The sequence below is a fragment of the Pelobates fuscus genome, chromosome 2, assembly GCF_036172605.1.
Source record: "Pelobates fuscus isolate aPelFus1 chromosome 2, aPelFus1.pri, whole genome shotgun sequence".
Lineage (NCBI taxonomy): Eukaryota > Metazoa > Chordata > Amphibia > Anura > Pelobatidae > Pelobates > Pelobates fuscus.
This window is the reverse complement of record NC_086318.1, coordinates 320,385,094-320,399,240: the sequence shown is the minus strand read 5'-3', so window position 1 is coordinate 320,399,240 and position 14,147 is coordinate 320,385,094. Positions and strand designations below refer to the sequence as shown.

Sequence of the window (14,147 nt, the reverse complement as noted above, 5' to 3'; positions counted from 1 at the left end):
TTAAAAGATTTGTAAAAACAATATTTTCAGATTTTCAGGGTAAATAATATTTAATGGATGTCCTTACGTATCTTTGGGTGTAGAAGGGCCAAGATCCATACTATTTTATGCATGGTATGGTGAACATTTCCTTTCTCATGCACAATCATATCCTAACACGTAGGTCAATGGTGGCTCTATGTAGTTTCTTGCCTTGGTATGCCACTTATAAGTCAATAGGGAGTCTGATCAGCAAACTATTGGTGTGACTTCATGAACAGCAAATGCCTTTGCAGGGGATAAGTACTGTAAGTTACAGTAAGAGCAGAAAAGATAAAAAGAAAAAAGAAAAAGCTTGCATTAATTATAAAATGTATATATATATATATATATATATATATATATATATATATATATATATATGTTAAAAATATAAACAGTGGGGGGGCGGGGCCGGAACGCCGAGCTGGCTGGTCGCATGTGAGACCAGCTCCTGCAGCCTAAAATTAGAAACAGCTATATATCCACGAATTTTGGCACAAAACTTGCCGGCAACGGTGGCCCCCGCCGGGCAGAGAGCCCTGAGATCCAGGGTGAGGCTGGCCCGACAGGCTACAGTCCCCTGGAGGAGGAATCCTACCCGACTTTTTCAAGGCCTACTCCGGAGGCGAGCGGGGTGGACGGCCGCTGCCCTGCCGCTTACTGCTCGGGGCGTAGAGTCGGACCCGCGGGGATACCGGCCCCGTTCCCCCCCCTCTGGACCGGGGGGGTTATCCCGGTCTACACCCTCGAGACCCTATCGCCTACAAGTGAAACGGACGAAGCAGCAGGACCGCTAAGACCCACGCCCCAGGCAGTGTCACCAAAATGGCGGAGGCCATGCGGGATGGCATTGGGGCCGGAACCCTCACAAGCTACCTCTCCACAGAAACAGTACACAGAGCGGACTGCACACATCGCAGCTTGTGGAAATGCCAGCACTGGCTAGAGTTTCTGGAGACCCGTCGCAAGCCTAATCACCTCAACTCTCGACGGGTGAGTCGCCTAAAGCCTAAACAGGGGCTCACCCCGGGGTCCCCCCCACATCGCTCCCCCCTTACGCACAAGCAGCAACATGGGGCACTACAAATAGCGGATGACCACTCATCTAGACAGCCTCCGCTCTCCTCTCAACAATCTACAGCTCCGGCAACGAACAGAGATAGAAGATGGAGGCAGAGAGCTCAGTACTTACCTCACCCATGCAAAGCAGCAAAGCGGAAGGGACTGGAGAAGCCAGGGCCTCCTCGGGTGCACACCACATCGAGAGGGAACCTGCTCCAGCTGCACAGCCCAGCTAATAGACACCGGAAGATCTTACTCAGCGGGACCCATGGACACAGGGAAGGGACTCCCGTCCCAAACTGGGCACGGAGATCGGAGCGGCCCCAGCACTGCCTGAGAGAACTCACGCGACACCCGACCAATTCTTGCTCCCAGCGGTACCCCGAGATGACAAGAGGCTGCTTAACTGCCGACACTGAGAACTCTCTATCACAGCCAGCATGCGGTGTTGGATGAATGGCGAACGGAGAGGCTACCTGTCATTTGTTACTAACAATGCACAGTATTGTTTCATTTCATGGTTATTAGTTTATCAGTATATGTACACTTCACCAGTCTAGCACACTGTACTCACACCTTGCATACTTTAGCTAGAGCAGATTGGGTATTAGAAATTGTCTAGCATGTTACTCAACATATAATCAACAACCTGATATATGTTTAAGCTACTTTAGTCCCTCTAATGATGTTGAATTGTCAGAGCTTACCTAGACCTTGCCAAAATGCTTCATCAATATGTCTACCCTTAGCATGACTTAATATAAAAAAAAAAAAAAATGCAAGGACTAAGTTAACTTATCCTCTATTTCATAACTTAAGTTTGACTATCTACGATTCTCATATTAACTAAATATAAAATGTGCAACCTATATAAAGCCATGTAACTGTTTTATGACGATTGTATGCGCTTGATACAGCTATCGTGGCGTTTCAAGCTTGTCTGTAACCCTTTGCACGTGAAAAATAAAGAATTTAAAAAAAAAAAAAAAAAAAAAAAAAAAAAAAAAAAATATAAACAGTGCAACTGTCACCAAAGAAATGTAAATGTTTTTTTTCTCTGTTTCAGCTCAGAATTAAACTTCCTTGAGGTTTCGAAAGCAAACAAATCAGCAGATGTAAGCACATGCTGTGAAATAGTTATTGCAAATGGTACTTTCTTTTCTTATTCTGTGGTCATAGACGGTGTATCACTTAGCCGTTAGGAGTCGATAACTCAAACGAAAGCCTACTTACAAAAAAATAAATAAAACAGCACTCAAAAGTACTCTATGTCTTACTGGAGTCATTCTTGGTTTCACTGGTCGTTTTATTTCTCTTTTGCAAGTAGCTGAGAGGTCTAAATTAGCTTTTGAAAGTTTTCAGAAGATGTTTCGAAAACCTTTTGCAGATTTCAAGAACATGTTGTGCATCACCCACGACACACATACCTAACAACTAAACACTACATATATAAAACTACAAAAATGAACGTTTCAATGTCATGGATCACTACCAATGAATAAAACTACAAAAATATTCTTTACTACGCCAAGTTAATCTAGTTAGTAGTGTACAGGATCACTGTAATGTTAGAAATATTTACATTTTCATTCTAAAATAGGAGTTCCTTTGTTTTTTTAGATTTACGGCTTACCAAATGTATCCTAAAAACAGGTTACTTAGACCTAATCTAGAAGCAAGACTGTGTTCTTGTTCCAACTCTGCTGTAACTAATGATGATCTCCAGGTCAATTCAATGGTTCTCACAGAGAAGCAATTAGACACAAGACATGTGTGTGTTAGTTGCCATAATCCTCCAGACATTCTGGTAATGAAGCATTGAAACAAATACTGCAAAAGCTCTGACTTCGACTTGGAAACAAACCTCCAAGCAAAAAGTCAGAACGTGTTATCAAGGGCCGATATAACGTGTATAACGTGTATAAAACGTGTATAAAAGGGCCGATTTCTCTTGGAATTAGACAGACGGGACATGCTGACAACTGGAGTGTTCCTTTAACTGAGTAGAACATTTGAATCAAAATACGGTACCCATCTAACTGCATTGCTTTCAATATCCTTTAAATATTTTCTCCTCATTAGAAGGTCATGGTAGCAAAAATAAATAAAGAATATGGATATTGATATATATACAGCACAGTGAGCTTTTTAAAAGAAAATAGGTTTCTACAGTAAAGATTACCTCAACCTCTCCATGGAGGTGTTATATACAATGGAATCATAAAACTAATTCTGCATTAGAATAGCATAAGACTAGTATATTAAAATGCCACTATAAGCTTGTAATAGTCTACAGAGCAGAATTATAATTGCACATGAATGTATAGTAATATTTCAAACATTAGAATATATAAATGAGGATACAGACTTTTACCAGGATCCATACATGCTCATGTAAGGTTAGCATGAAATAGGTCTTATAGTTACATAGCTGAAAAGAGACTTGTGTCCATCAAGTTCAGCTTTCCTCACATATGTTTTTGCTGTTGATCCAAAAGAAGGCAAAAAAAACCCCAGTCTGAAACGCTTCCAATTTTGCCACAAACTAGGAAAAAATTCCTTCTTGACCCCAAAATAGCAGTCAGATGTCTGCTCGGATCAAGCCGCTATTACCCCACTAATTAGAAATTGTATCCCTGTATGTTATGTTTTTACAAGTATTTATCCAATTGCAGTTTAAACATATGTATGGATACTACTTTATTCCAGGACACTACATGTTTGGAATAAGGGAGCTAAACTACAAAGCACTGTATGATAACTCTCTGTAATGATAACACAGTACTCCTTGTATTCGTTCATATTAAATAAATGTAGATGTGTATGTTTGCAAACCCTTTTCTTGCAGCGAATATTGTTGATGCCATTAGGATGACTAAGCTTTTCAGCAGTATTTTCAATTGCACCTGGGACCAAACTATCTGTCATACTGCAACAGAAAGATGGAGGTCACTATTCTTCTGAGTCACTAAGCATCGGCAGATGGAAGTTGCCAAATATCAGTCTGAGCCCACATGCTTTCACCAGCAGTACCGTGTTTCTCGGAACTTAGCAGTTGGCCCACTTTCAGTAAGTCGGCTACAACCTGTTTAAAGGTCATATAGGGTGAAGGAGATAGGGTGGCCATATGAAAGTGACACACAACTCCCCTCTACCCCCTCACTCCCCCCATATCGTCTCATAGAAAGCAGCTGCCTGTCATAAGGGTATAAAACTCTAACTTATAATATTACTATTTCCTTTGCACATTTGTCAGTCTGAGTGACAGTGCAATAGAAACAAAGCAATGATGTGGCATTCGTGTCAGATCTTCAAAGGAGAAAAGTGTGAAATCATTATAGAAAGTTTCTTTTAAAAACCTAGCCTTGAAGTGGTATTGTATTTATAGCAATGCATAATTAAATTATTTTTTATGTAAAATAACATGAAATTTGTATCTTGTAATACTTTTTTAACGAACTAACAGAATTCGGAATGAAAAGCTTTCGGGAGGATCTCCCTTTATTTTTTTGGAAAAACTAAAAAGATTTGAGCATGCAAAACATACTGAGTATTAGTGAGGCCAAAACCTATTAAATGCATTAAAGTTGTATTGGTGCCTGGAGTGTCCCTTTAACTAAACTGTCTTCTTAAGTGAACCAATCTGAATCAATGCAGTGTCATATAATGGGTTCTAGCCTGATACTGTATAGTTTTGTAATAAACAACATAGTAGAGCATATAAATAATGATATGCAGTAATCTACATTATGGTTTTATTCATACATCCTTCATAATATAATTTTACTGCCGATTTTAAATTCGTACCCAATACGTTCATAGCTTCCTGGATTTCAACTTCAATCCGTGTTATCACATAAAAAGTTGTTTTGATAACTACACAGTGCTCTGTTTTAGAGTGTATATTTGCGTCAGATGATTTGCTGAAGAACAAACCAATTGTTTTTGTATTGGTGCTTGTTAGCCTAATTCAGTTACTCACACTGAGTAAAGAGCTGGCCATTAACTGTTTTCTGCAGGCAACATGATACATTGTACCTTACATTTTAAACAACTAGATGTCTATTCACAAAAGTGCCGTAGTTGTATTTTATATCAATCCTATCTAAATTGATATAAATTTTTAGAGAACCAACCATGAACGGCAAAGTGGAGGAATTATATTAAATATAATTAATGGAACACTCCAGACCCCTAAAGCACTTAAACTTGCTAAAAAGCTTTATGTATGAAGAGTGTGTCCTCTTTTCTTCCATTATCAAAAAGTGCAGATTTCAATAGAAATTGACACTTTTACAAACTATACTGGTTACACTCCCTTGCTATTCAAGCAGACAACAGCTAATGTTACCTCCTGGCGTGGTTAGCTTATTTGCACTGAACTCAAGAGGCAGCAATTGCCCGGAGCACCTGATTTGCAAAGACTTCTCATTGAACTGAATTGGGAAGTGTGTGATTGGACAGTCACATGAAGTCTGGGCGGGGTTTGACCAGTGATGTATTTGGGGTCTGTGTTGCCCTGCCCTAATTTAAATTTTCCCCATCCCTCCCTGTCAAAACCACACCTCTTCTTGTTAATGACTAACTGTCAGGATATTTATATCGGCAGACATTTTGTGCTAAAATAGAAATTAAAAGTGTATATTGCCCGAATCACTCAGAACAGAGCAGACTCCATTTTGTTATCTTCAGGATAACAAAGACACATAATTTCTATCCTTTCTGTAACCAGCCACTGAGCCTGAGATAAAGAATGCATTATATAAACAAGCCAAGTGATAAGCAATGAAGCAGGGGGATGGAATGCTCTGTTTAAATGCTAATAGAATAGAAATAATTTTAAATACAGACACTAGTGACAGAGAAGATTAAGTAATTAATTTTACTTTCTAAATTTTACAAGGTTCCATTGTAAGTAAGGGGTGAAATTGAGTTTAGACATGTCAATTCTAGAAATTACGATCAAAGTCGTTGCCACAAAGACTGAGGCAAACGCTTTGAACTGACAGCAAATGTAAGTTTTGGTAGTCATTTTAGATAAGCCAAATTACGTCAAAATCGTCATCAGGAAAAGATAACTCTTTCCTGGATAGGAAAGATTATTGTGAGGCGAGAGTGCCCTCTATGGACCAAATACCTAAATTGCAATCTGCAGGTTGACCACACCTTCAGTATCCTATTGGTTATACCAACTGATGACATACAGGTAATCTTTCCCTTTAAAAAGTTAGGACAAAGGGAAGAGAAATGTTAGTTGGGCTTTCAGATTCAGACATTCAGAGAGATCCAGGACAGATATTCCCTCTGGGACTAACATTCAAACTCTCTTGGACACAACTCAAGAAACACTCCTTGACACTTAGCTACCTAAGAGCATCTGATGAGAATATCTACTTAACTGGTAATTATGCTGGTTTTATTTAATTAATCTAAATTTATTAAAAATCTAATAGCATGATATATGACTGGATAAATAACGGTCAGATTTCAATATTTAGAAATCTTAGTTAACTAAAGAATATATAGTTATAAACATTCCATTCTGCAGGTGGAATTAAGAATAATTATATATTAATGTGATATCACGTGTTAGCATACCAGGTGTATTGATTTGCTCTAAATAAGATGATATCTTTTTAGGCAAATTAAAATTTGGCTTATAGAATCTGGTAGATTATTCTTATTGGATGGTTCCAGGAAATATTAATGAGCTGGTTTGAATGTTATTTTAATTGAAAATTACATGAGAATAGGATATTATATGCCTAGGAGGATCTAGCCAGCATTGAAAGGGTTACTCAGTTGATCTAACTGTTAGCCAAGGTTTTACGACTTTTCGCTGGGCTGTGTGAAGTTTAACTTTTTCTGTCTGTGAAGTACCCCATAAATCTTATCTTGACAGTTGATGCTGTTAGCCATTGTATTGCATACTTATGTTATACTAAATATTCACTAATTATTATCATGCATGCTGCCTAATATTATTATTATTTTGTCACAATAAATTATATCTATTTTTATAACAAATTGTGATTTTATTTGCATGGAATACATTTCACTTACATGATAACGATCTCTAAGATCTAAGAGAATTGAAGTAGTGGGCAATTCTCGACTGTTTAATATTATCATCCCATAAATATCCCCACATAACACACCCTTTGACTTACAGACACACAGACTCACTGATTTGACACAATCTGAAAGACACCCACAATCACCGACAGACACGCACACACTGACATACACACCCAATGATGCAGACACACACACTCACACTGACACACATACACGATCACTCACTCACAGACCAATACTGACATACACACACTCAAAGACACACACAATCACTCAGACACACAGGCTCCCTCACAGACACACATAGTCACTCAGACACACACATACACACTGACAGACATACACACTCACTCACAGACACACACAGTCACTCAGAAACACAGGCTCTCTCACAGGCACACACTGACAGACATACACACAGACTCACTGACAGCCACACACACATTCATAGACACACACTGACAGATATACACAGACAGACACACACACACACACACACATTTCCACCCAGCACTCACAGATTGTTATTTATGCTTATTTTAATTGAAATCCACCCAACCTCCCTACATTTGGGAGAGCTGGTTGGATTTTTTTACCTTGGATCCAGTTGGGCTGCTGGCCGGGCTGTTTTGGGCTGCTGTGCAGGAAGGCAGGAAGACAGGCGGGCGGCAAGGGAGTGCTGATTTGTGAGCTCTCCCTGCTCACTCCCGCTGCAGAGTGATGCCGGGAGCCAGAATGATGTCGTATTGCCGCCCGGCTGGAGCTCAACTGGCCGCCTGCCCCGGAGGGGCCCAAAGGTTTGGCTCTGGGCCCCCTTAAAACGAGGCTAACAAGGTATTACATGGGCATTTGGGGGCTGTGTTTTTTTGCCGCCCCCTGGAAAATACCGCCCAAGGCAAATACATCACTGGGTTAGACAAGAAATCTGCAGTTTTTGCAAGCTGGTTTTAGATATAACTATATACATAATTAAATGCATGGATGTTTTCATTTGGGGTACGTCTACTAAACAGTGATTTTTCAAAAAAATATTTTGGATTTGAACAGTGGAATGTCCCTTTAAATTAAATATGAATACCACTGAAATGTTGTTATTGGTTTCAAAAACAATAGATCCATTTTTAGAAATCTTTCCACTACAGCAAGTGTATACAATGTTTTATATTTCCTAAACAAAGAAAAGAGCAAACAAGCAATTAGGGAAAATGGAAGTAAGATGTCTGTTAATGTAACTCAAACTATTGTTGATAAAATACTGCCATGTTACATACACTAGTGGTTGAGGAAAGTACAATTATAGTTATTAGTACAGGGCTTGGCAAATCCCAGGCAACGGCCGCCATGGGATTTGTCTGCCCTTTAGCTAAAGGTGTCAGCAGGGCAAACAATTGAGCTGGCGGCCCGCCCTAGAAAGCATGGGGGCGGTCAGCTCAGGTTGCACTGTAGCCGGCCAGCCTGAGGGGCATTGGAGGCGGCCGGGTCAGGGAGTATTGTAGCGGGCCGTCCGCAGGAGAATGCAGGCGGTTGGCTCAGGGTAGCTTGGAGCTAGTCGGCTGGCCACCTGACCGAGAAAAGACAGGGTTTACATTACAGCCTAGGAACACCTCCAGTGACCAGTCCTCAGATGGCTACTAGAGGAGCTTCCTGGGGCAGTGCAGCACAGTGTGCAGCATTGAAAATCAGTGTTTCCACCCCCTGCATGGAGACACTGAACGTTCCTCATAGAGATGTGTTGATTCAACACATCTCTATGAGGAGATGCTGATTGGCCAAGGTGGTGTTTGGCTCCACTCCCCGTCATGCCTCCTTGGCTGAGATCATCAGAATTGACAATCTCAGCCAATCCAATGCTTTCCTATGTAAAGCATTGTAATTGGCTGAGATCATCACTGATAATGTCAGTCAAGGAGGCGGATCAGGGGTAGAGGGCTGGTGATGTAGATAAAATGAGAACCATTTATTACTATTCAGCTGACGATTTGGTTAATTCCACTGGGAGAAAGGCGCTATATAAATACTAGTCATTATTATTATTATAGAGGCAGAACCAGCCAACAGGAATAAAGGTAAGATTTTACTATATTTAGGGGGGCCCGGTAGTTATTTTAACACTATATGGTCAGATATACTGGTTTGTGTTCTTGATCCTATAGCGTTCCTTTAAGTGTTCATGTTGCTTGTTGATCAAAATTGCGCGTGACTGAAAGTCTAGGGAAATTTGTCAAGCCCCGAGTGCTGGAAAGCAAGCACGGTGCTGTAGTTTAAATTCAGAGTTTTGAATTCTTGCCGAGTTCAATAAAACTTGTATCACTAAGCTGGCTAAGAGTATCTATTGAAAAGCTTCCAACTGAGTTAAAACCCAACAGCACGCAGAGTGTTTTGATTCTCACAGTGTAGGAAATAACTGTTACTAGAAACCGATTGTTAGTATCGTTATAATTCATGTAAGAAGAAATGAAGATAGAATTATCAAGAAACGGTTCAGACTATGTGGAAACGTACTTACCATTTTGTAAACCCATCCACAACTGCTTGTGGTCTTTCTTTTGCATTTCATTGATAACTTGACTCTTGTGCTTTAATGCATCCGCTTCCTTCACAGACGACATAAAATGTGCTTCTATTACATCTTTTGACTGGCATCGCAGAAGGTCCTTTGCTGGAAAATTCTAAAAGAAATTTAGCAGATCCTTTTAGAAATGACCGACTCTTTAACAGAATACAACTAAAGATGTGCAAACAACTAATATTACCAACTACTAGACTATTACTACTACTAAACAGTATGAAATATTTTAGAATATGTATTACACCAGTCAATGACCCTTCTTCTCTAAACATACTTGCTTCTCTTTCTTTCTTGCCAAATGTGTTAATGTTCCCAGATCTTATTATGCTGTAAACTTACCTCACAACCAATTTTAACTATGTATGTTATGTATGTATAGTTTAGTACTTTGGTAATTATCCCTCATCCCTATAAAATGTATGTCCATATGAGCAGGGCCCTCAGCAAATTTTGTTCCTGTATCAGCAACTTCATTTGTTGTAGATACAGGTTTCTTTGTCCACTTATAACATCACTTTGGAATATGATATTGATTAAAGGACCACTATAGGCACCCAGACCACTTCAGATTTTTTCTATAAACATAGCGGTTTCAGAGAAACTGCTATGTTTATAATAGGGTTAATCCAGCCTCTAGTGGCTGTCTCATTGACAGCCACTAGAGGGCTTCCGCGCTTCTCACTGTGAAAATCACAGTGAGAAGACGCCAGCGTCCATAGGAAAGCATTGTGAATGCTTTCCTATGGACAGGCTGAATGCGCGCGCGGCTCCTGCCGCGCATGTGCATTCAGCCGAGGAGGAGGAGAGGAGGAGGAGAGTCCCCCGCCCGGCGCTGGAGAAAGAGGTAAGTTTATCCCCTTCTACCCCCTAGAGCCCGGCGGGAGGGGGACCCTGAGGGTGGGGGCACCCTCAGGGCACTATAGTGCCAGGAAAACGAGTATGTTTTCCTGGCACTATAGTGGTCCTTTAATAAAAATAACACTGTATACATGTACAGTTCTGAATGCTTAAATCCATTCATCTCTATTTTAGTGGTGAAAGTCTTGGACACATGTATGAAGTCACTCCTAATGGAATGAGAAAACATATTCTCCCATTTAAGCAAAATTATCAGCTAGGTCAAATTTTGTTCCAGTTATCCCTAATTTCCAGCTACTACCACAGTTATTTTTATTTCATATTAATTTTCCAATGTGTAAGATGTATCAAAAGGTATTGCTTGGGGGCGTGGCTTGGAGGTCCGCGAACATGGCTGCCTAAACCGTAAGCTCCCCGCCGGCCTTGCACTAAACCTCACCGACCGCACAGCCAACAGCTCAAAATGGGGAAAACACACCGCACATCAAGCGCCCAAAGACCCGCATACACCCTGAAAAGTACTCCGAACCCCTCCATGAAACAGTACCTCGTGGCACAGGCGGACCCGGACCAGCAGGCCTCAACTGACTCCACGGCCTCGGGTTTTTCCCGCCCGCGGTCCCCGCAGGGAGAACACACGCCAGCGATCTCCCAAACCTCCACCCCTGAGCTGATGTCCATACTGCAACAACTACCCACAAAAGCGGACCCGAATGCAGAACTCCGCACCTCCATCACTACAGAGATCCACGCACTGCGAGAGGAGATATAAGGCCTCAGCCAGAAAGTGGCCCAGCTTGAAGCAGACAGCGATCACATGTCTGCAGCACAGGCAGCAAACACTGACATGCTGCAATCCCATACAAAGGTATTGCAGCAAATGGCACTTCATATTGAGGACCTAGATAACAGGGGTAGGAGACAGAACATCCGCATCAGGGGCCTGAGGGACTGGACAAGAATACCCCTATTCAAGCCACCTTGTCAGATCTATTTAACAGACTACTGGCCCGGCCGCTTCAGACGCCTATAGGCTTTGTACGAGCGCATCGCGCACTTAGGCCCCAGGGACCCCCTGAAGGCCCATCCCGCGACATCATCTGATGTCTGGAGAGCTTCCCCCTGAAAGAGGAGATCCTCCGCAAAGCCAGAAACACAGATAAAATCTTATTGGAAGGCTCGAAGATTCACCTGTTCCCCGATCTGTCCCCAGCAACCCTGGCATATAGGAGAGCGATGAAACCCCTAACCAGACAACTGCAAACAGCCCAACTGAGGTACCGCTGGTGTTTTCCCAAGGGACTGCAGGTTGCAACTCCCAACGGCCCCTTCATGGTCCTAGGAGAGGAAGATGCTCAGGCGCTCCAGAAAGAGCTACACCTGCCACCGGAGACACTGCCCTGGCCGAACCCGCTAAATTTTTACACCTTTGCCCCCAGACCGTAAGGCATGGGCCCCCGTCCCCAGAGACTGAGACCACCTCGCACACAGACGACCAGACCAGTGGGGATGCCCAACTGATAACAGCCGCGTCTGCTAGACGACTCGGCCTCGGAACTGTTACCCTGATAACACAGGCATGATATGAACTATGGACCTTACATCGGGGTGCCTCTGGTGCTCCACCACTCTAAGAACGCTGATGTGCTTTTTGACACAGCAAGTATTGCTAGAGCTGCGGCTCCAGACAGGGGGGGGAGGGTGGGCAGATAGGGGGACACTCAAGAGCCTGGAGGGGCTAGCTCAGGGGGAGGGGGGACACACTGAACCTGCTTCCTCATCGAGGGTTGGTGACTCACACTGGGCCTTATGCTCGAGAGGAGAACCCGCCCGATGGCTAGACCCCACAACGCTAGCTCCCAGGAGCTCGCCATCAAGGCTGGGTTTTGCCCACTGGAACGGGGGAAGAAAGAGGGAGATACAATAGGGGGACAAGAGGGTGGGAGGGAAACGGAGACAAGGGTGGGGGGAGGGCCCCGTGACAGGTCACCAGATGACCTACACGATGAAGGTACATGAGGGATCTATGTTGAAATGTTTTTTTTGTAAAGGCTGATATACATGTTAAAGTTACTATTGTTCTTCTAAGGTGAGGTTGACATATATGCTTCATTCTTGATAGGTTGTGCCGTAAGTCGGGGAGACAGAATATCCTGACTGGGTGGCGCCCCGAGAGGCCACAGTGGTCAGCGACGACCGATTTGCGAGCGCACTTGGTCCCCTGGGCCCTGCCCACTTGGGAATTCCGGGACTCCTTCAACTGCCCTACTGGAGTGAGCGACAAGTATCAGGGGAACGGTTCCCTGCCGACAAGTATCAGGGGAGGGGCCCCTGCCCTCCGACGCTCTTTTCCAACACCGTTGATTACAGCAACTGTGTATATACAACCCCTGACCCTTTCCACCCCACTTACCCTATACTTTCCTGCACCCCCCTTATCCCATCCTACCACTTGACCGCCGGACGGACAAGACAGCACTCATACACCCGACAGACAGGTCTCGACCATGTCCACTACCCCGGCCCCCATAACGGTCCTTTCCCTCAACGCTAGGGGCCTAAACAAACCCGAGAAAAGATCGGGAGCCATGAGGGACTTCCTCTCCCATAAGGCATCCATAGTGTATTTACAGGAGACACACTTCAGAAAGGGGTCGCGACCCTCACTGACTAATCAGCACTATCCCATCGGATACTACAGTGACTTCCAGGGTGGGAAATCCAGGGGGACAGCAATCCTTCTTCACAAACGCATTCCGTTTAAAGAAAAGGGGGTGATGACCGTCCCGGAGGGACGGTACATTTTCATAAAGGGGGAGATAGCAGGCTCAATATACACCTTCGCTAACGTATACGCCCCAAACTGTAGACAATATCGTTTCCTAGCCCGGATACTCCGCACCCTTAAGAGCTTCACAGAGGGCGTGCTGGTACTAGGGGGAGACCTGAACGTGGCTCTGGACCCTAAGTGGGACTCCTCCCTGGGTCGCTCTCACGTCCCTACCCAACATCTTACAGCGATCAAGGCCCTTTTGGCAAGGGAAAGACTAGTGGACTGTTGGAGAGCCCTACACCCCGATGAAAGGGATTATACCTTTTATTCACACCCACATAATTCATACACCCGCATCGACTACCTCTTTATGCCACGATACCACCTACCGCTGGCACTTCGGGCTGACCAGGGCACCGCAACGTGGTCGGACCATGCACCGGTGTCGGTCACCCTGAAGTCCCCGCTATTCAGACCCAAGATCTCCAAATGGAGGTTAAATGAGGCCCTACTAGCCAAGCCAGAACTGACGGCCGAAATAGAAACCACACTACACGAATACTTCACACACAATAGTACCCAGACGTCCCCCACCGTACGGTGGGAAGCACACAAAAGTGTTGTTAGGGGGCATTTCATACAAAAAGGCGCACTCCTAAAGAAACAGAGGGAGGCACGCATGGCCTCACTACTGGCAGACATACAACACCTAGACGCCCTCAGTAAACGACTACAACTCCCCACACACCAGGCGACATTGCTAAGTCTACGGAGAGAGCTAACTAC

The 14,147-nt window shown here is 43.4% G+C and overlaps 1 protein-coding gene across 1 annotated transcript in view; it reads right to left on the bottom strand.

The window, feature by feature from the left end:
• The window catches only part of ATG5 (autophagy related 5), a 224,947-nt gene that overhangs the window by 145,913 nt on the left and 64,887 nt on the right, over positions 1–14,147 (bottom strand). Inside the window, exon 5 of the mRNA XM_063441308.1 lies at positions 9,668–9,830. Within this exon, the coding sequence (XP_063297378.1) occupies positions 9,668–9,830 (163 nt within the window). The remainder of the gene's footprint in view (positions 1–9,667; positions 9,831–14,147) is intronic.